Source organism: Mustela putorius, unplaced genomic scaffold, assembly GCF_011764305.1.
Source record: "Mustela putorius furo isolate JIRA1106 unplaced genomic scaffold, ASM1176430v1.1 tig00537291_pilon_pilon_pilon, whole genome shotgun sequence".
Classification (NCBI taxonomy): domain Eukaryota; kingdom Metazoa; phylum Chordata; class Mammalia; order Carnivora; family Mustelidae; genus Mustela; species Mustela putorius.
Window position 1 is genome coordinate 368557 of NW_025422429.1, and position 24074 is coordinate 392630.

The window sequence follows — 24074 nt, forward strand, 5'->3', positions numbered from 1 at the left end:
GAGTCCTGCATCAAGCTCTCTGCTCAGCGAGGAGCATGCTTCCCTCTCTCTCTCTCTCTCTGCCTGCCTCTCCATCTAATTGTGATTTCCCACTATGAGTATTCTCTTGTTTACTTTGGAAGATGACTTAGGGTAAAAATTTGCCATTCTTTACATTCATAGGGGTCACGTCCTTTGTGAATTTTCTGTGGTATTTAGAGGTATGGATCACAAGAGAAAGATTTCTCTCACTGCTGTATTTATAAATTTTCTTCCCCTGTGTGTAACCTTGTATGTCCTGTGATAACTGATTTCTTGGTTTTCTCACTCTCAATACAGGGTTTCTCTGTGTCTTCTCTGATTTACTTTGAGGCTCAAGTTGCAACTGAAGGTTTTCCCACAATGATTACATTCACAGGGTTTCTCTCTTATATGTGTTCTCTGATGCGTAGTGAGATCTGACTTATGATAGAAGGACTTCCCAAATGCACTACACTTACAAGGTTTCTCCCCTGTGTGTATTCTCTGATGTACTGTGAGAACTGATTTCTCAGAAAATGACTTCCCACACTGATTACATACATCGGGCTTCTCACCTGTGTGAGTTCTCTGATGTGATCTGAGGACTGAGCTGCAAGTGAAGGCTTTCCCACACTGAGTGCAGTGGTATGATTTCTCCCCCCTGTGTGATAATTTATGTATTGTAAAGTCTGACTTATGGCAAAAGGTCTTCCCACATTTTTTTACACACATAAGGTTTCTCTCCTGTGTGAGTTCTCTGGTGTACTGTCAGGTATGAATTCCTAGAGAAGAACTTCCCACATTCTTTACATTCATAGGGCTTCTCCCCTGTGTGAGTTCTCAGATGTACTCTGAGGTAGGAGTTTTCTAGAGAAGAATTTCCCACACTGATTACACTCATAGGGTTTCTCGCCTGTGTGTGTTTTCTGATGTACTGTGAGGACTGAGTTACTTATGAAGGTTTTTCCACATTGATTACATTCATATGGCTTCTTCCCTGTGTGAATTCTCTGGAGATATAACTTATGGTAGAAGCTTCTTCTACATTCCTTACATTCATAGGGTTTTCTCTCCTGTGTGAGTTCTCTGATGAATTATGAGGTGTGAATTTCTAGAGAAGCATTTCCCACACTCCTTACATTCATAAGGTTTCTCTTCTGTGTGGCCTCACTGATGTATAGTGAGGAGAGATTTGCGAGAGAAGCATTTCCCACATTCCTTACATTCATAGGGTTTCTCTCTTGTATGTGTTTTCTGATGTTTGGTGAGTTTTGACTCTTTGCAGAATGTTTTTCCACATTCATTACATTCATAGACTTTGTCTCCTAAGTATGTTCTCTGAGTTATATTAAGAACTGACTTCTCCCAAAAGGGTTCTCCCAAGTTGTTATATTCAAATATTCTCTCTCCTGTGCCAAGAAAGCCTGATCTCCCATTGAAATTATCCACTCTTCCAATATACTCATAACCTTTCACCTCTAAATGAACTCTTTGTTCCAAGAGAGATGATTTCTCAAAAGTTGTAGCATATTCTTTAAACTCATATTTTCTGTTCTTTGTGCCATCCTACTGACCATGAGGGTTGAATTACTACAGAATGTTTTATCAGATTCATTATGTTCACAAGGACTCTGTCCTATGTAAGCTTGGTTATATGGGATGACAACTGCCGTCTCATGGAAAGCTTTCCCACGTTCCTTGTATTCCTTATTGCTTTGAACAAAGCATTGCTCTATATTTTTAGTTCTCTGATACAGGATTAAATCTTCATTATGACTGAGGTGTTTTCCATTTTGAATGAATTCACAAGGTTTCTTTCCCATTTGAGTTTGTTCATGGTTAATCTGCAGGAACAATTGTTCCTTATTGTATTGAGGCCAATAGCCTTCTTACTTAAATAGGTTATCTTATTAATAATTAATTCTGAAATACATTTCAAATTCATACCACAGGAGTCACACCTACAAGGTATTTTTTTTTTTTGATGATTTTATTTATTGGGACGCCTGGGTGGCTCAGTTGGTTAAGCAGCTGCCTTCGGCTCAGGTCATGATCCCAGCGTCCTGGGATCGAGTCCCACATTGGGCTCCTTGCTCCGCAGGGAGCCTGCTTCTCTTTCTGACTCTGCCTTCCACTCTATCTTCCTGTGCTCGCTCCCGCTCACTCTCTCTCTGACAAATAAATAAATAAAATCTTTAAAAATAAATAAATAAATAAATAAAGATTTTATTTATTTATTTGACAGACAGAGATGACAAGTAGGCAGAGAGAGAGAGGAAAAAGCAGGCTCCCTGCTGAGCAGAGAGCCTGATGTGGGGCTCGATCTCAGGACCCTGAGATCATGACCTGAGCCGAAGGCAGAGAGGCTTTAACCCACTGAGCCACCCAGGCACCACAACACGGTATTTTTATGGAAGGAACTATGTCTATGCTGAAATTAAAAATCTTTCCTAATACATTACCTCTGTGCACAGTCAGTGTTTTGTTGTTGATAAATGGAGCTTGCCAGAAACATCTGTCCTGGGTTTCTTGAGTCTCTTCTGCTTGGCTATCAACTTTGCAGACTTCTAAAGATGACAAAGACCAACAAACCATAAGCCATGAAATGTATCTTAATTATGATGAAATTACACTTAAAACAAATGCCCCTCTACAGCACTGACTTAACTTTGTGAAATGAGTGGTCGAAACAGTCATATTGTCCCATCCATTTGGATTAGAAAAACAAAACCTGAAAGGGTAGAAAAGGGGATTAAAAACTTAGAAACACACACATCTACATTTGGCAATTTACAATTAAGTCTTTACTTCAAGACTTAATATGTACATTACAAATAAATATAAAGCATGGTGAAGAAAAGACTTTAAAAAAAAAAAAGGCTCATCTAGGAAGGGGAAATGCAGAGACCAGAGAGGCCATGACACTTAGTAGATAAGAGTGCCCTAAAGAAATAGAGGAACAATTTGGTATCATTTAGAAGGATCAGACTTTACATAATTTTCCTCTCAAACTTACATTAGTGCACCTAAATTCTCTCTAAACTTTACATGTTTCCAGTTTCATTCTCCCCCCTTTTAAAACTACTTCTGTTTTGTTATATATACATTATCTTAGTATACTGTTAATACCACATTAAATTTCTGGAAGCACTGATTTCTTTGTGCCTATGAAGAGAGTCCTGTAATATAGTTTCTAATTTACCTTCTATTCATGTTACTTATAAAAAATACAAATGTCGGGGCGCCTGGGTGTCTCAGTGGTTTAAAGCCTCTGCCTTCGGCTCAGGTCATGATCCCAGGGTCCTCGGATCGAGCCCTGTATTGGGCTCTCTGCTAAGCAGGGAGCCTGCTTCCTCCTCTCTCTCTCTGCCTGCCTCCCTGCCTACTTGTGATCTCTGCCTGTCAAATAAATAAATACAATCTTTAAAAAAAAAAGAGAGAGAGAGAGAGAGAGAGAAATACAAATGTCTACCAGGAAAATTAAAATTAAAAAGATGAGGAAGAAGACGGAAAGACAATCAAATCCTTCCATTGTTTTTAGTTGTGGTATATTCAAGCTTATTTGGTCAGATATCCTACCCACTATAAACTTGCTCTGACATATTATTAATAATAAGATTTTTTCTTTTACACCCAGATTTCTACATTTCTTGGTTTTATGTGTATGTATAACCATCGAAGACCTGACCCCAAACACTCAATGATCGATCTATTCACCCTAGGAATTCTCAGCTATACTTCACATTACCTTCTTGCTCAGTACATACAATGTAACAATGATGACCCTGTTTAAAAACCTCTTCAAATCCCATTGTCTCCAAGCACCATTAAAGGAAACATATTGCAGTTATAATGCTAGGGTGGAGGGGGAACTTGTCCTCAACTACATACATATTGGGTATTCAAGTGATCGCTTCACTAGTCCATAATAAATATCTTCTTTGCAGAAATGCCAGACTATTAATTTGTCAAAAATCATTCAATTTCAAGCAAGACTTTTCAACTCAGCTGGCTTACATTCCCATTTTGGACTTGCTCAGAACTTCGCTCTTTAGGAAAATGACATTGTCTCATAATAAGTATTCACAAACATCTCCACCATTTCAAGTCCTACTTATGCATCAATTTTAAAAACTAATCACATTCTATACATCTCATTCTATAAGAATGTTGGCTAATACTCCTTTGAAACATAAACATACCCTGTTAACTGCCAAAATTTGAAATACTCAGTAATCTTTTTTTCTTTTTCCAACTACAATCTATGATGTGTGGCAAGTATTTATATCTGATTTCCTCTGAATACACCTGAGTGATTATGAAAGTAATGGTCCTTAACAAGTGGGGTGCTTTTTCAAAATAAAGTTCAAGTTTTCTACAAATCTATAATTTTGAACAAGAACCTACAGGTTTATAACCCAACATGTCCATTTAGAAATTAATTCCTTATAGCATTTTCTGAATATAAAGGTTCTCTCACTCATCAAGAAGCACAGTTAATGAATTAAGTAATGATCCGATAGCCACTATATGTTATATAACAAAGTAAGATATGCTCTCTTTGAAGAAATTAGAACTCAGAGAATAGCTTCTTCATTCAACATGCATACACTACCAGGAATCAGATTCTATAGTAGATAACGTAAATTAAAGGAATGAAGAAACATTTTAAAAGCTGTGGAAAGCTGAGCTTAAATTTGAAAATGTGCTTAAAACCAATGATAATGATATTAACAACAAGAAAAGTTAACAGGAAAACTAACCATTGCCATGATCCAAGCACTGTTCCATGTACTTTTCATGTATTAACTCACAAAAATCCCCAAGTACGTTAGGAATAAAATGTAGACTTATATTGCAGGAAAGCACATCTGTGAGTAATCCTAAAAAGAAGGATTAGCACCAGTTCTGTGCCATACAGAGGAAATGCAGCCATATTTAAAGGTAACTGGGGCACGTGGGTGGCTCCAGTGGTTATATGTCTGACTCCTGGATTTCAGCTCAGATTGTGATCTCAGGGTTGTGAGATTGAGCCCTGTGTAGGGCTCCACACTTAGCACAGAGTTTTTGTCTTGTTTTGTTTTGTTTATAAGATTTTATGTATTTATTTGACAGAGAAAGAGAGAGGGAACACAAGCAGGGGAAGAGGGAGAGGGAAAATGAGGCTCCCTGCTCAGCAAGACAATCCCAAGACACTGGGTCATGATCTGAGCTGAAGGCAGACGCCCAATGACTGAGTCACCCAGGCAACCCTCAGCACAGTCTGCTTGAGAGACTTTCTTTCCCTCTTCTGCTGGTCCTCCCCCAACTCATGTGTGCTTGCTCTAAATAAATAAAATTTTTTTTTCAATGGGTAAAAAAGATTAAGGGTCATTAAATGAGAAAAACATAAATTTGCTGTATTCTGTATTGGGCAAAATACAACTCAAGATATTAACATGATATATTAGATGCTTCGGTGGTCAAAATCTAATGCATTTAAGAATCAGAACAAAGAGGAAAACAGTCTGCCCAAGTGTTCTGGGTGGTATCAGCACAAACTAAGAATATAAAAAGAAATTTTTTTAAGTTTACAAAAATATAACAATAGTGATCTAACATTAATAAGAAAGGAAGAACAGAAAAATAAAATGACACAAGGACACAGTTACAAGAGAAGATTCACAGGAGGTAACAAATGAAGTGGGGAAAATTTATAATTTGTAAATGCTGACTGTGATATTACTTCTTCCTACACTGAAGGGATCAGGATATCCTGTAACTTCTGTGTACACACAGGTATAACACTGAATGTCAAGTGGGCAAAAGATGCTAAAAATATAGTGGGGCGCCTGGGTGGCTCAGTGGGTTAAGCCGCTGCCTTCAGCTCAGGTCATGATCTCAGGGTCCTGGGATCGAGTCCCGCATCAGGCTCTCTGCTCGGCAGGGAGCCTGCTTCTCTCTCTCTCTCTCTGCCAGCCTCTCTACCTACCTGTTATCTCTCTCTGTCAAATAAATAAAATAAAATCTTAGAAAAAATTTAAAAATATAAATATGCAGTTAGCAGAATAAGTGAAAAAAAACCTCTTATTTTAGCTATAGGAAGTTATTATTTTATTTCAAAGATCCAATTCGACAATTTGTACTTTAACAGGTAAATGTAATCTGTTGCTATTTATGGTGATTCCTGAAATATATCAAGTCATCTCTCACATTTTACCTGGTACTTTATATCTGTCACAATTTTACTATGAATTCTATTGTACTTTTCTTCCTCCTTTTTGAAATAATTTCTTATCTTTTCCATTTTTTCTTCCTTACAACTTTAGAAGTTATACACATCTGTTTCTCAGCTTTAAGGGGCTATCCATCACATCATACCATAAATATTTAACTTAAAATCTAGACTAATTCAATATCTTAGATCTCCCTTTCTGAAGAACAGAAGCATCAAACTCAATGTGATCACCTCTCACCTAATTTATTTACAGTTAGTGCTTTGTGTATGTTTTTTAGCCCTACATATTTGTATCATAATTGCTTTACACACCCATTTGTTCAGATTCACCTCTGTGTTTTGTCATGACTTATCACTTGCCACTCCTCTCAAGCATTTGGGTTTCATATTCTATTCCTGTAGTATGTCCATTAGAATTTTACAATGAAATTACACAATTAAAGGTACAGCTGCTATAATTTATTTCATTACCAACGCAAATTTAATGATACTCTGAGACGAACTCTCCTGTTGACTAAACCTCAGTTAGTGTCCTCTGAGCCCTGTTCTCAACTAAGCCTTGACTAGGTCTTCCAGATCTATCCGGGCTGAGCTCAGTTTCCACAAGAACCCTTTGAAGTCAGTCTAGTGACAGTCCCTTCACCCTTGATATCTGATCAAGTTCCTTAAACCCTGTCCCTGATGCGATAGTGCCCGATCTGCATTCAGCAAGAATCCCCCCTACTGTTGGTGTTTCTCTTAGTAATCTTCTATCCAGTGATTTCCCCCACTCTGCCTGTTGACTGTAAGTCCCTAGCTGTCTTAGCAGTATGTGGAGTTGAGCTCGGTTTTACTGAAACTTCTCACCCCCTATTCCAACAGTTACTGAATAAAATCTGTATCTATCACTGTTAACTGGTGGCTGGCTTTATTTCTCATTGAAGCAGCATGAGCCCAGCTGATGGTGGAAGAGAAACAGGAGTAAAGAAATAAACCCTTTGTGACACAGGCTTGGATGGGCAGCCAAAAGCTGAAAACGGAGCACATACACTGAGGAAATTCTGACATGACAGATCCAAGAACTAGGGAACAGTATCAAATTCAGCCACACATAGGGAACTGGAGTCCCAGGAAAACATTAAGAATGAAATACATCAAACCACTTATTTAGGAAACCGAGAAGACAACATGAAAAGTAACCAGGAAACCCACCCTCCCCACACACACACACTAAAAAAAAACAAAGGTAAATCTGGAAACAACAGAGTTGAACAGCTAAAAACCAAAGATAAAAAGAAAATCTTGACAGCAACAAGAGAAAACAGAATATTAAATATGGAAAAACAGAGATTTAAAAATCAGAGAAGGTAGTATGTAACCCAGAAGACAGTGAAGTGAATCAAGTATGAGCAGAAAAGTGTCGATCCAGATTTCCATACCAACAGAAAACATCCTGTACAAGGAAGGCCTGTAGGCAGAAAGAGCTGCTTGCTGCCTTGTGGGGTTTGAAGTAAAATATCACACAGAACGGGAGGAGGAACAGAAGCATATTATTATAACACTGCAAGCCTCTTATAAAATAGCATGACGTCATTTGAAATCAGTCTGTGACAGTCTGAAGATATCGTATTCCATAGGGCATCCACTTAAGTGGTGAAAGTATTCCCATTAAAAAATGAGAGATTTTCACATTAGTTAAAAAAGACCCAGCCATGTATTACCTATAGGAAACCCACTCTAAATATAAATAGATTAAAAGTAAGAAGATGGAAAAAGATACACCACACAGACATTACAGGAAAGCTGAAGGGACTAGTTATGTTTTTTTTTCCTTTTGTTACCTCCAGGGCTTCTGACTATAAACCGTGGGTTCCCATGACTAGCCATCTCACCTCAGACTAGTAATTCACGAGAACACCTCAAAAACCCCCAAATTATTTACTTATATATTGCTAATTGGTTTAATTTTATTTTTAAAGATTTTATTTATTTATCTGAGAGCAAGACAAAGTGAGAGAGGGAAACAAGCAGTGGGATTGGGAGAGAGAGAAGCAGGCTTCCCTCCCAGCAGAGAGCCCGATGCAGAGCTAGACCATGACTTGGGCCAAAGGCAGACGCTTAACGACTGAGCCACCCGGGAGCCCCCTATATGACCAATTTATTATAAAGGTTTCAAATCTGGAGCAGCCAAAGAGAACAGATATATAGGCAAGGGTTGGGGACGTGTGTGGTATGTGGAACTCCCACACCGTCTCTGGGGCACACCACTCGAAGCTTCCTGAACTCTGTTGTTCAGAGGCTCCTAGAGAGGTTTCATTACCTAGGTTTGAGTGATCAAGTCACTGGCCACTGGTGATGGCCACCCCCCCAACACACCTGAAGTGATCTAGCGGCCCCCAGACACCAGGTACTTCAGTATACAAAAGACACTCTTTTCATGCCAGAGATTCCAAGGGTTTTAGGAGCTATGTGCCAGTAACCATGGGGAAAGAGCCAAAAACTTTTTTTTCCCCCTTTGGTTATATTATAGTCTCTCTCACAGTAAAAACTGCAATGGACCCCCATTTTTTTTTAAGGACATTCAAATTTTGCAGCATGGCCTAGAACTTCCAGATCAAGTTTATGCTGGTGTCTCCAGCTTTATTTCATGCCATTGCTCACTGTGCTTGTCGTGACAGAAACACACTAGCCATCTTGCGATTGACTGAATGAGTCCAGGGTACTCCTGACCCAGGACGTTCCTGCCTCTCTCAGCAATGCTCTCCTCACAGATCTTTGTTGTCAAGATTTTTCATATAATTTAGGTCCTTTCCAGATACAATCTTGAGGAGACTACCCCTGGCCACTTGGCTGAAACTGTCTACTTATCCCCAATACCCTCTATCGTTATGGTCTCATCTTCTGGTCTTTAAAACCCTTCATAGCATTTAGCATGACTTGAAATTATAGGATTGATTTATTTGCATCCTTTCTTCCTCTGTGGTCCTTATCTCTACACCTTCCTCCTGAATGTAAGCCCAGCAAAGGGAGAGTCCTTGACTTTCTTGTTCATTGATGTATATCCTGAGCTTTTAGAAGAACATTAGTTAAATGCTGGTTAAAAGTAAAAATTTCCCAGGGGTGCCTGGGTGGCTCAGTGGGTTAAAGCCTCTGCTTTCAGCTCAGGTCATAATCCCAGGGTCCTGGGATTGAACCCAATCCCAGGGTCCTGGGATCAAACCCGCATTGAGCTCTCTCTGCTCAGCAGGGAGCCTGCTTCCTCCTCTCTCTCTGCCTGCCTCTCTGCCTACTTGTGATCTCTGTCAAATAAATAAAATAAACAAAACCTTTAAAAAAAAGAGTATAAACTTCCCAGATGCCTATTTTAGGAAGGCCCTGTGTATGTGTATCTTGCCTCTTCTGATGCTCACAAATATTGTGACAAAGGTCTTATTATCCAAATTTACAATGAGGAAACAAAGGCTCATAGAGATTAAGTGACTCTTCTAAGCCAGTAAGTGGCTTAGCTAGGATTTGTGGGCTGACAGTAGTAATATTAAAGTAGGCTTCAGAACAAAAAGGTTCTACCAGAAATAGAGACATCATGATAAAGGGGGTCAAAGGCTCAAGAGGACATAAAGATCCTAGTATTTATAAACTTACTAATTCTTAAAATTGGTAAACACAAAAACCAGTAGAACTGAAAGAAGTAAACACAAAATTATAGCTACAGAGTTCAACACTGCTTCTCACTGTGTCACTGACAAAGCTCTTAGGAATTTTATCCCCAAACCCATTTTTCCGTTAGCCCTGTGATTTTCAGTACACTATTTTATATGGAGCAGTGATTCTTTTTTAGGAAAACACACATCACGTTATAAAAGAACTCACCATATTTGTATACCTTCTCTCCTCTCCATTTGTTTTTAGCCTCCTCTTATCTATATAGATACATACCCTTTCTGTGTTGCCTAGATTTGCAACTCGTACAATCTGTCACCTAGGTCCCACATCTGTTTTAACATCAGTTCTTTGTGGGGGGTTGTCAGGGTGGCACAGTTGGCTGACTGTCTGACTCTTGGATTCAGCTCTGGTCATGATCTCGGGGTTGGGGTAGAGTCCCTCATCGGGATCCATGATCAACACAGAGTCTGCTTGTTTCTCTCTCTGTCTCCCTACCATGTTCACTCTCTCTCTCAAACAAGTAAGACTTTGGAAAATAAAATAAAATAAAATAAAATAAAATAAAATAAAATAAAATAAAATAAAATTAGTTCTTCAGTTAAAGTCAGAGTCTACTACCAGCCTTTTTTACCATGCTTCTTTATGTCACTCCTGGGTTACCTGATACTCATTCTCTAATAGAGGATTCTAGGAACAAAGATCCTAGAGTTCTTTTCCCTTCAGAAAAGACTTGCTGTCTTTGTTGAAGAGTATCTTCTTAACTGGGTGTAATACTCTCAATGTGACACCTTGAGGATTTTGTAGAAACTGCTCTTGCTGACTCTGAGCTACAGATTTTACTATGGAAAAGTCTGAGGCTATTTGGACTTTCTCTTATATTGGCTGGTTGTCAAAATAACTGTTTTTGAAATCTAGTCCCTTGATCAGAATATATCCTAATGTTGCTAAGGACTGGCTCTTTTACACAGATTCAATCACAAATCTCTTCCCCCACAAAATGTATTCTCAAAATATTATTCTATTTTGGGTAATGAATTCTATGTATGGTATGTATGTGAACTCTCTTTTTAATGTAATCTTCTAATTTTATTTCATTTTCTTCTTGCTTACATCTATCCTTTCTTTCTGAACAATTTTTTTTTAAAGATTTTATTCATTTGAGAGAGAGAGACACACAGTGAGAGAGGGAACATAAGCAGGGGGAGTGCGAGAGGGAGAAGCAGGCCTCCCACCAAGCAGGGAGCCCAATGCAGGGCTCAATCCCAGGACCCTGGTATCATGACTTGAGCCGAAGGCAGATTCTTATTGACTGAGCTACCCGGGCGGGCCCTGAACACATTTTTGACAGTATGTATTCATCCTTGAGATTCTTCCAGTTTGCTTTCTTTTTTTCTTTTTTTTTTTAAAGATTTTATTCATTTATTTGACAGACAGAGATCACAAGTAGGCAGAGAGCCAGGCAGAGAGAGAGAGTAGGAAGCAGGCTCCCTGCTGAGCAGAGAGCCCGATGCGGGGCTCTATCCCAGGATGCTGAGATCATGACCTGAGCCGAAGGCAGAGGCTTTAACCTACTGAGCCACCCAGGTGCCCCCGATTTGCTTTCTTTACTGTAATTTTATTTTCTGTTCTCTTTTCTCAGTTTGACACCCTGCCATGTGTTTGCTATTCCCTTATTAATATCTTTCTTAAATACTTGTATCACAGAGATAATTAATTCAATTAGTTCACCCTTTGGAAACTCACGATTTAATATTTGGTCACATAATTTACCTACTTTATGACCACTTTGATCAGATGACAATTCTATCACCAACTAGCTTTCTTCCCAATACTTTTCACCCCTTTTTTCTTATACTCGTTTTGCATGCATTTGTGCTGGTTCCTTTTCCATTACTTGGGCTAAAAGGATGTGAGCTTTTCAAGGAAGACCACACTGCAAAAGATTTACTTGGGAGATGGAACAGAGTCATCCCTTAGGCTAGAGGGGTAATGCATTATGAACAAGTGTTCTGCACATGTGTTGGTCTCGGTTTACAGATCAACCAGGATGTGCCTTCCTTCCTCAGTGGAGTAGCCTCTACAACAGCTTGCTCTCTTGGTCATCACAGAGCCAGCTCACTGGGGCTGGCATTGCTGCAGCTCCAAATTGAGGAACACCGAGTGTTGCACTCATTTCACAGGAACAAGCCCAGAGGCCAAACTGGGCCCAAGAATGAAAGTGCATACTAGGAGTCTACACGGGAAACAATTCTTACCCACTGAGACAAGGTGGCTATAGTTCTCCAGCATCACCTCCCTGTTACAGGGTCCTCTGAGCAGGGTCCAGGTGCTGCCACTCCTCCTGGGTAAAGCCCACAGTCACATCCGCAAATGATAAGGATGCCTGAAACAGCACATTTGTGTTCAAATGTAAGTAATCACAATGGGAAGACATGGAAAAGCTGTCGAAGAACTGTTACGGAGTTCACTATTCACAATTAGAAAATGTGTTCTGGCGTGCCTACCTTTGTACTTGGTTGGAGGAGAAAGCATGACAGACATTCCTCACCAGTGTGATAAGTTACCGGCATCCCATCATGTGCCTACATGCCATAAAGAACTCTGCTACCTTGAGAATCTGAAAACCAATAAAACCATGACACTGTTCTCAAGGAGCATATAATCTGACAGACACAAGCATGAAGCATCCAACTACCATGTAGCATAAAACCCTACTACAGTAAAACAGGTGCAAAGTAGAGTGAGATTACAGAGGGGAGAAAAGTTCTATTCCTGCTATTAGGGTGGGTTTCACTGATAACATAACATGAACCTGGGCCAAGAGCATAACCATGTACACTTCTAAAATATGGAGTTAAGGGGCACCAGTTGGATTAATGTTTGCCTTTGGCTCTGGTCATGATTTCAGGATCCTGGGATCAAGCCCCATGTCAGGCACCCTGCTCGGTGGGGTGTCTGCTTCTCGCTCTCTCCCTGTGTGTGTGTTCTCTCTCTCTGTCAAAGGAATAAAAATCTTTTTAAAAAATGTAGTTAAAGGAGTCAGTGAACACACAGGAAAGGACTGCTGGGACCATGTTCACATAAAGAGCTACAGTCGTCTTCAGGGAAAATGCTATTTAATAATTCTGAACATAACTCCTGTAGGACAGCGTGTCCAAAATGTGGGTGTCCACATTTTTTTTTTTAGGAAACCCTTTTTTATAAACAGTAAACTTACAATGTCAATTTATATATTAAATTCCATTATTGTTATTTTTCCTAAGTCACTTTTATTTTTTCAAATGAATATATTTGGCATGTAACATTGTATAACTCTGATAGGCTTATATACTGTAATGATGCCAATGCAGCTGTATTTATCACATTACATAATTACAGTACATTAATGTGTATATCCATTTCACTACGTACTGGATTTCTTCATTCTTCTTTTTATGGATTACAATAAATATAGGGAGATACTCAAATATTTTCTTCCCATAACTGATTTGACTGTCTTATACAGTTCATAGGTTTTATACCACCCATTTATGAAATGACCACTGTGGAAAATATAGCATGAAGAAACAGAGACATATCATTCCCAGGTTATCAAAACAAACAGTTAATCCATGTTCATGTCATACACTAAAAATTGGTTAATAGGAAAAACAAGACTATTTTTCCAGAAATGTATAAGGTATTATTGAAAAAAAAAAAACAAAGAATACCTAACAAATGAATACATTACATTCATGGCTTGGACAATTTAATATTACAAAAATATCTTATTTCTCCACAAATTGGCCTATAAATTGAAGACAATCAGAATTAAAATCTTAGCAGATAATCTTTTTGTGGAAACTGATTAAGCTTACTCTCAGACTTACATAGAAACTTGAATGGCCAAGAATAACCAAAGCTACCTTGGAAACAGGATGGATAAACTCACACTAATTATGGTAGGCAGAATCTAAGATGACGACCTCCAATGGATCCAACAACGTGACATAAACTCCTCTTAAATGGAAGAGACTTAAGTCCCTGTGATTGTGATACATTCTACGGCAAAACAGATTTTGCAAGTATAAATGAGATCCTTTAATCAGTATACTTTGGCCTAAAGGGAAGATTTACTTGGGTGGGCCTGACCTAATCATGTGAGTCTTTTATTTATTTATTTTAATATTTTATTTATTTATTTGAGAGAGAGAGTGAGAGCGCATGAGCACACAAGCTCATGTGAGGGGCAGAGGGGGAAGCAGGCTCCCTGCCGTGCAAGGAGCCCAACATGGGACTTGATCTCAGGACCCTGGGATTATGACCTGAGCCGAAATCAGACCCTTAACCAACTGAGCCACCCAGGCATCCCTCATGTGAGTCTTTTAAAGAACGTAAAATACCAGAGACCCTTCTTCTGACCTCAAAGAAGAAACAAGCTACTGTGACTCCTACGGCTGTCCAGAAAGAAATTCTGCCACATATGTACAGATGGGAACCCAACCAAGCCTTAGATAAGGAGTCCCAAGCAACACCTTGATTGCAGCATTAATGCCTAAGAAACTTAGCTAACCTACTCCTAACTCATTCTCGTCTATACATCAGGACAACTGCAAATGGACTGGTCAAGCTTTAATGTAAAAAAATAATAATAATAAAAAGTAAGAGCTATGTAAGTACTAGAAGAAAACATGGGTGAGTTCCCCCATAACTTAAGAAAGAATAAAACTTTCCTAACCATGACTAAAAATTCAGATGCAGAGCTCACATAGTTCAGTCACTAGAGCATCAGACTTGTAAAAATCCAGATGCAATAAAATCAAATACTGACAGACCTGACCACATAAAATTATGAACAACCAACCAACTGAGTCCTCTACAAAATAAAAGAAAAACCAAAATCAAAAGAAAAATGACAACCCAGAATTAAGTGTCTGCAACTTACATGACAAAGAAAGGGTTAGGGTCCCTATATAAAGAATTTCTAAAAAAAAAAAAAAACAATAACCCTCTAAATATGGGCAAGAACTGTGAAGAGAAAACTCACAGGAAGAGAAATGCAAATGGTACTAAACTTAGAAGATCAAGCTTACCCTTTAAAAAGAAAAATATAAATAAAAAGTATACTGAACTATTTCCCTCCTATTGGACTGGCAGAAATCCAAAAGAATAACCACACATACTTGTTATATGCATAAAAGCATCCTCATATCCTGTTCAAAATACAAAAAAGATTAACCACCATTAAGTGAAATATGGCAATAGTTAGCTAAATTATACATGAATTTACCATTTAACCCAGAAATCCCACTTCTGGGGACCAACCACAAGGGCACACTGATCAAAGAAGAGGTTATATCACTATTTCTATTTGCAAAAGACTAAAAACACCCCCGATATTGATTACTAATGGACTCGTTGAATGTGTTATGTTATACTCACACCATGAAGTGCTAAGCAACTGGAAAAGGAACTGAGGAATATCTCTTTGTGGCACTATGGAGTGAATTCCATAGTACATTATTAAGTGACAAAGCAAAGTTTAAGTTAGGGGCACCTTAGTGCCTCAAATGCTTAAGCGTCAGCCTTCAGGTCCTGGGATCCAGCCAGAGTCAGCATCTGGCTGCCAGCACACCTGCTTCTCCCTCTCCCTGTGCCTCCCCAATGGCTCAGGCTCTCTCCCTGTATTCTCTGTCTCAAATGAATAAATAAAATCTTAAAAAACAAAAACAGCAACAAAAAAAAAAACCCACAAAAAACAACAAAAAAGAACTGGGTGCCTAGATGGCTCAGTCATTAAGTGTCTGCCTTCAGCTTGGGTCGTGGTCCTGGGATCATACAAGCATCCCTCCCCGCTCTGCAGGAAACCTGCTTCTCCCTCCTGCACTCTCCCTACTTGTGTTCCCTCTCTCACTGACTGTCAGATAAATAGACTCTTTAAAAAAAGAAAACCCACAAAGTTTAAGTTAAAATCAAGTACAATATGACAAAGATCTACATATGGGCCTTCTTATATTAAAAATAACAAAATGAGAATCACTATATTGCATATCTAAAATTAATATGAAATTGTATGTTGATTTCACTGGAATTAAAATAAAAACTTAGGGGTGCCAGGTGGTTCAGTGGGTTGAGCCTCGGCCTTCAGCTCAGGTCATGATCTCGGGGTCACGAGATGGAGCCCCATATCAGGCTCTCTACTCAGCAGGGGGCCTGCTGAACTGAAACAAACAAAACAAAACGAAACAAAAAAACCACCAAAAAACAAAACAAAACTGTGGAAAAAAGATTCACAAATCTGACCACATCAACATGTAAAACTTTCATATTACCAATAATACCACAAAGTGAAAAAATAAGACAAACTCTGGAGAATATATTTACAATGAATAGAACAAAGATTACTATACAACACTCATAAAGGATATTTATCAATCAGTAAGAAATACAGAAAAAAATTAACAGAAAAGTATGTAAAACTATACAAAACATGTAAATCAACATTTCACAGAAGAAAAGTGAAAGGCCCAATCTTATCCAAAATCAGAGAAATACAAATCAAAACAATAAGGTTTTCATCATTCATCAGACTGGCCATAATTTTGAAATAATGGTATCAACTGTGAACAAGGAGACAAAGAAAGCTGTCCTGTCACCTAACAGCTGGTGGGAGTCGTATGGTCACTTAGACCAATTTGGCAGCATAAATTGACACTGGAAATGCTTAGGCTCTCTGACCCAACAATATGTATCATGTGTGTACACTACAGAATACTTGAAATGCTTGCTCTTCTACAGGGAGAGAAAAAGTAAAAGATGGTCACTGCACAATAATTCATAATAATGATAAACAGAAATGACATAAGAAACAGACAACTAAAATGTATGCTGTCATAGCAGAATATTAAAAGGAATGAAGTAACCAATTTGGATAGATCTTAAACACAATATTAAATTCTAAACATAGGGCCACCTGCGTGGCTCAGTTGGTTAAGCATCCAGCACTCGATTTCAGCTCAGGTCGCGATTTCGGGGTCGTCAGATCGAGCCCCATGTCGGGGTCAGCAAGAGATCTGCTAGAAATTCTTCTTTTCCCTACCCCTCCTGTTTGTGTGTGCTCTCTCTCGCTCTCACTCTTTCTCAAATAAATAAATAAATCTTAAAAAAAAAAAAAAGGCAGCCAAAACAATCCTGACAAGTTTGTCAAGAAAATTTGTTCAGTAGAACAAACTGAAGAACTTACATGCTTGCTATAAGGGGCGCCTGTGTGGCTCAGTGGTTTAGGCCTCTGCCTTCAGCTCAGGTCATGATCCCAGGGTCCTGGGATCGAGCCCCACATCGGGCTCTCTGCTCGGCGGGGAGCCTGCTTCCTCCTCTCTCTATGCCTGCCTCTCTGCCCTCTTGTGATCTCTCTCCCTCTGTCAAATAAATAAATAAAATCTTTAAAAAAAAAAACTTGCTATAAAGCTACAGTATCAAACACAAGGAAAATCATGATAATATCCACATAAGGATATTATCATATCCACAAATGAACAGAAGTTGGAGTCCAGAAACAAATCCATACACCTATGGTCAACTGACCCTCAACAAGGGTGCCGAGATCATTCAATGGGAGAAAAAAAGAGTCTCTTCAACAAATGGTATTGGAACTGAATATCCACATGCAAATGAATGAAAATGGACCCCTTCCTCATATCATATACAAAAATTAACTCAAAATAGATCAAAGACCTAAATGTGAGAGCTAGAAACAATAACACTCTTAGGAAAATACAGGAGTGAATCTTCATGATCTTAGAAAGACAACAGATTCTTAGATAGGACCTCAAAGGCAAACACAACAAAGGAAAAGAGATAAAAAAGACTTTACCAAATTAAAACCTTTTGTGAATCAAAGGATATACTTTCAAGAGAATGAAGAGACAACTCAGAACAGGAAGAAATATTTGAAAATCACATATGTGATAAAAATCTATTCCCCAAAATACTCTTCAATAAATCCAATTAAAAACAGGCCAAGGATTTGAATGGACATGCCTGCGAAGCAGATATACAAATATCCAACAAGCACACGAAAAGGTACTCATTAGACATTAAGGAAAAGCAAATCAAAACCACAATGACATGCTACTTCATATCCACTATGATGGCTATAATAAGACAACAAGTGCTGTCAATAAAGAGAGGAAACGAACTCTCATGCATTGCTGGTGGAAATATAAAATTGTGCACATGGTGAAAAACAGGCGGTCCTGCGGTAATTTAAAACTACAACTAATGCATGATCCAGCATTTTCACTTCTCAGTAAATACCCAGAAGAACCAAAGACATGTATTGTACCAAAATTTGCACATGAATGTTCAGAGCTCATTATTCACAACAGCAGTAAAGCAGAAACAAGCCAGATGTCCCTTAACCAGTAAGTGGATGAACAGAACTCGGGTCCATCTACACAGTGGAATATTCTTCAATGATAAAAAGAAATGAAGGCTTGGTAAAAAGGTACACTTAGCTATAAAACGAAGGTCTGAGGATCTCATGTATAACACGGTGACTGACTACAGCCTGATATCACAATTAAAATCTGTTGACTGCAGAGCTTAAATACTCTCACCAAAAAAAAAAAAAAAAAAAAAAAAAAAGAAAACCAAACCCCAAAACAAAGAAAGAAAGAAATATGTGAGGTGATGGATGTGTTAGATTAGATGGGAGGAATCCTCTCACAATGTATATGAATATCAAAATCATCACAATGTTCACTAAATACCTTATAATTTTGTCAAATATACCTTAATAAAGCCAGAAAATAAAAACAATGAAGTCTGTAACATGCTCCAATATGATGAAGTTTAAAAACATTACACTAGGTGAAGGAAACACACTAATAAAATATACATTTTGTATGACTATACTCCTACAAAAGATCCAGAAGATCCAAGTCCATACTGACAGAATGTAGATTAGTGGTTGCCAGGGTCTGACAATTTTGGAGTTATTTTAAGGACGTGCAGTCAATTTATTCTATAAAAATTCGAGGCTTTGTAAAGGGAAAACAAAAACAAACCAAGACCAAGGGAAAGCTCTCTACATGGGCTTTAGTAATATCTTCTCCCAAAAACTCTCATTAACTGGGTTCTGCTTGGTAATCTGTCTTTTGCTCCCACTGAAGAATAATTATAGGCATTTAGTTTGTGGTTTGCCACAAGAAGGTTGTTCATCATTTATATAAAGAGAAACAGAAGTTTTTTATTCAGCTCTTGATGCCAGAAAGTCTTTAGGCTCTGGAAGGAATAGGGATGCTCTATGCATGTTTTTTGGGGGTGGGGGTGGGGGGTGGGGAGGGCGTGTGGGTGGAGTCATGGTTAAAAGTCCGAAATATTTGCAAGTTTGATAACTATCTAACTTTATATGATGTGTGTGTGTGCGCTCACGCCAACTTTGCCCTATTGATCTGCTGATCCGATGCTACTGGTCTACAGACCTCAAGATCACCTGCAACCTTGTTCAAAACGAAAATTCTCAGGCCCCATTCTATGGTTTAAAAACACTATTGTCTAGGACATTTTTAAACAATGTCTGTACCCCTCTGTTCTGTTTCAAAGAAATTTTAAAAATGAGAAAAATTTGTTAAGCAAATTATAATATTCTAAATGAAGGAACAGGAAACCTTCAGCAAAGGTTGTACAACAAAAGTTGTTACATCTGTATTTCCTTGTTTACTCAAGTTAGAGAAGGCAACCAAAGCTAAGAAAAAAAAGATGGAGGCACTTTCAAGTGAGTGTACCTTTTGTTTTTCTAAAGCATTGCAGTTTCTCAAATGGCTATCTTTTTTAAACCAGTGGCGATGTGGTCAGTACAGGACTGGGGTAGGAAAACTCAACGTTTCCTCTGGGTTCTGCCCCAACACAAAGACAGGGAAATTCACTTACATTCTCAGCACCCATTTCTTCTCAACCTTCAAGAAGAAAAATAGGTAACTCTCCTTGTACTTCTGTCTTGTAAAGAACTCAACAGCACATCTTTAAATGCCAGATTCATTGTGTGAGCAGAGCTCAGAATCTGGGAAGAGGGAGCACAAAACAAAGAGTAGGGGTTGAACTGGGATTGGTGAGACAAAACTGACTCACATCTAGTTTTAAGGCCCTTTCCCACAAATCCCTGGAATGCCTCCAGCGCAGTTCTATTTCCCAGGTCATCTAACCATCCTTCACTCCTTCCATCCCAGCTGCCCTGGTCCAGGCTTCTCTCCATTAGGCAGCCTGGGAGCTTCTGAATAGGGCAATATTCTCAAATCTCACTTGTTCTGAACACGCCTGTGAAAACCTACGATCTGCTCCTCTCTGGGAACTACTCTCTTCTCAAAAGTCACTCCAGAGGTGCCTGGGTGGTTTGGTTGGTTAAGCAAACGACTCGATCTCAGCTCAGGTATTGATCTCAGGGTCATAAGCTCAGCCCTGCAGTGAGCCTACTAAAAAAAAAAAAAGAAAGAAAGAAAGAAAGAAAAGAAAAAAGAAAGAAAGAAAAGAAAAGAGAAAGGAAAAGAAAAAAGAAAGAACCTCAAATAGTTGTAGGGTTCTCTCCAACTAACATATACTTAGAGACTCCTCCTTCTTACTTCACAAGATGTGCTTTTCTAACATAGATGAGAAAGATACCTGCGGGGCAAATTCATTTTACCTGGAATTGTCACCCAGGCCCACAGTGCCAATGTCTTTGTTATTCCATAGACTCTCAGGTCAGACCTTCCATAAATTCAAATCAAGATTGCTGAAAACTGTTACAAACCTAACTTGGATACAATTATAAATCCCATAAACAGAGCTACTACACGGTTAAGATTCAATCGTTCAGATTGTTTATCTGCTAGTGTTGTGACATAGGGTACATAATAATAGCATGGGTGAAATGAAAAGAGTGGAGAGAAAGGAGCTGATCTGAGAAAAGGACCAACAACATGAATGAGTCTTTTTTTAAATGATTTTTATTTATTTATTTGACAGATAGATCACAAGTAGGCAGAGAAGCAGGCAGAGAGAGAGAGGAGGAAGCAGGCTCCCCACTGAGCAGAGAGCCCAATGTGTGGCTTGATCCCAGGACCCTGGGATCATGACCTGAGCCCAAGGCAGAGGCTTTAACCCACTGAGCCACCCAGGTGCCCCAAGTCTTTTTTTTTTTTTTAACACAAATGAGTCTTAAATGAATTTTGCTAAGTGAAATAAGCCAAACTCAGGAGATACATATTATATAATGCCATTGACATTCGGAAAAGGGTAAAATTGTAAAACATAAAACAGATCAAAGGGTTGGGTGAAAAAGGCAGGGTTAAGTAATGACCACAGGGAATGAATTAGATTATCCATGAGCCCGTACTGACATAAACAAATGATGAAATAAATGAGGAAAATGAAAATCTTTCCTTTACAGAAGATCCCAATAAACATATAAGTAAAACAGAAAAATCTCCTTTTAGAACACCACAGTAAAAGCGGTTGCAGGCAAGACCCAACAATGAAAGTGAAAATTAGTGGCCAAAACTATAAATATAAACAGGATACTTGGGTAGCCTCAGAGAGTTTCTCCTCAAATTTACTAATACACCTGGTGGTTTTAAAATATGACCATAAATTGGAAAAGGAGCTAAGCGAATTTCCTCTGTTCCTGGGTGTGCACTGGTCTTAGCCAATCCACTCTTAAGTGTAGACTAGATATGGAAAAATCCTAAATATATAGTGCAGAAACCCTGCTGATACCACCTTAACCAAGTACTAAAGGTTAGTATGACGAATCACGTTGATATCACGTGTCACCTGATACACAGGTAGGGCACATCCTTCCAAGGGTATTCTTCCTAAAAATATATACCTCAGTCCAATAAGGAGAAAACATTAGACAAACGTCAATTCAGAGGCACTTTTCACAATACCTGACCACTATTCTTCAATCATGTGAATGCCATGAAAGACAAGGAAAGACCAAAAAACTTACAGGTTGGAGCAGACATGATGATTAAATGTATCATGGTATCTGGACAGAATCCTGGATCAGTAAAAGGGCATTCGTGGAAAAACTGACGGAATCTGAACAAACTCTGTAATTTCGTTAATACAATTGTGCCCGAGTTGCTTCCCAGTTTTGATAACGGTACCATGGCTCTGTAAAATGTTAACATTGGGGGGAAGTTGCGTGAAGTGTATATGGGAGGTTGCAGTAGATGAGAGCGTGCTTTCTTCAAGTTTGGTATACGGACAGTTTTTTTTACACATGAACGGTTTTTAGTATTAATACCGAATTGCTAGCTTGCTGCTTTTCTCATTCGAGAATAAACATACTGATCACAGATAGCGGGTACAGAGATGAAATCCAAACACAGCATCCCTTCTCTTGGCTTGCGTCTAAAATTTGGTCGAAGGACAAGGACAAAAGCCTGGCTCCCGACAGCAGTCTCTCAGCTCAGCCGACTGGGCAGAAACTCTCCAGCTGGTTTCTCAAGAAAAGCTCATGGGGTACAACGGGGAAGAGAATCTTGAGAGAGGTACTGAATCATCATTATGCACCAGATATACATGGTAAACGCCTCTAATCTTCACTAAACCCCTGCTAGCTTGGTAGGATGAGTTACTTTTTAAGACTTAGGGGTGAGATAGCCCTCTTAAGGTAGTGGCACTTTCCCAGCACTAGCTGCCAGGAGCTGAGTTCCAGCTCTTCGCTGCCGCCTCACCAAGCCGCTCCCTCCCTCTGCGCATGTGCATCCCCGCCTTCTCCTCCCTGCTCGTCCTTCCCTGGCCTCCAGCCCCTCGTGGGAAACCTTCCCTGGCTTCCGGGTCCACGCGGCGAGGGAGCTGAGGGTGAGCCCCGGGTGATGGGGGCAAGGGCCGAGCGGGCCCTGTGCGGCCAGGGGGGTCTGGCGAGGGCAGGGGTGCCCGGTTGTGGGTCGGAGCCCCGCGGGCACGGGAGGGACCCCAGGCGTCTGTGCCGCCTGCAGAGTTGAAGGGACGGCAAGCGGGGGCGTCTCTGCCTGAGGGACTAGGGTCCGGAATGGGAACGTGGGCTCTCGGGTTGGCAAGGCCTGCAGGTGTCCAGCTGCAGTGGTAAGCTGCCTGCGCGGTTGTGCGGCCCCGATGGGGAGTGCGCTTGCGTGACGAGTGCGCTGGGCCCACTGGGAGGGGGTGGGGTTGTGGGTAGGGGTGAGTGTGCTTGTGCGACCTGCGTGCACGCTTGGCGTTGTGACGTGTGTGTGTGTGCGTGTCTTAAGTGCGCCGGGCTTTCTAGGAGGGGCGCGGTTGTAGGAGAACCAGGCAGGGTGTCTGATGGGAATGAGTTGCTCTGGCCGAATAGTCCCCGTGATTATTCTGAGCACTCACATTTTGTTAGCTGCTCTTGTATTTGTTGTGTATGTAATAACGTGAGGCTGGAGCTTTGACAATTCTCTAGGGCTTTCATTGCTCGGTTAACTCATTTGTGCAATGGAGGAGGGGAGAGGCTGTACTAGCTAGCCACCAAGGCCCTTTCCCCGCTCTAACATTCCCCAGGCCCCCAGTTATTATTTATTATGTATTCATTTGTTATTTGTTATGTAAAAGCATGACAGTATCCTGAAGCCATCGAAGGCTGTGTGACAGTGGAAGGTCTGGGACAAATTTAAGAAGAGCGAGGTGAGCTGGAGCTGAGAGGGTGGGCATGCAGGCTACACAGGAAATGTCACCCCTTTGGAGAGTTTGTGAGGGCATGGTCGGGATGAAAGGCTCACCAGCCATAGCGAAGGAAATTCTGTCATCACCCCTCCCTGAATACCCGCTCCTTCCCTCATTTTCCATTCCCCATTTGCCACTGTTGATGGCATCTAGAAAGATGCAGAGGTTCCTGCTCTCCTGGCCTTATAGACGTACAGGATGGTAGTGCAGGCACGAGGTTATCTGTTTTGGCCTTATTTGAGAAATGAAAAAAAAAACTTGAGCCTGAGAAGGTGACTGACCAAGATCATGCAGTTTGTTGGTGGCAGAACCATGGTTAAAAGTGAGGTCTGCAAATTCCCAGGCCATGGCTCATTTTGTCACTGTTAATTACGTCAAAGATAGTTTCTCATTAAAAGACCTTTTGAAAGTTGTAAGAAACAAACATTAAACATTTATTTTTTATCTTGCCTTAAATACCCCGATCTCTTTTTTCCAGAGGTTTCTTGGATTTTCTGACCTCAGGGGATTAATAGTGTTCACAGGAAAATGGATGAACAGC

At 39.8% G+C, this 24074-nt stretch overlaps 2 protein-coding genes across 9 annotated transcripts in view; one reads left to right on the top strand and one right to left on the bottom strand.

Moving 5' to 3' along the window:
• The window catches only part of ZNF248 (zinc finger protein 248), a 103448-nt gene that overhangs the window by 58681 nt on the left and 20693 nt on the right, over window positions 1-24074 (top strand). For 4 of the 8 annotated variants that reach the window (XM_045073831.1, XM_045073835.1, XM_045073836.1 and 1 more), the window contains exon 1: window positions 22694-23494. The exons of 1 other annotated variant lie outside the window; for it this stretch is intronic. The gene's annotated coding sequence lies outside the window, so the exon portion shown is untranslated. 3 more of the 8 variants (XM_045073832.1, XM_045073837.1, XM_045073833.1) reach the window with 3 other exon arrangements.
• On the bottom strand, window positions 52-23847 carry LOC123390207 (zinc finger protein 25-like). The gene is given in 5 exon segments (XM_045073828.1): window positions 52-723; window positions 725-862; window positions 864-1049; window positions 22648-22998; window positions 23815-23847. Coding segments are annotated over 5 exon segments (1122 nt in total). The 3' UTR covers window positions 52-309.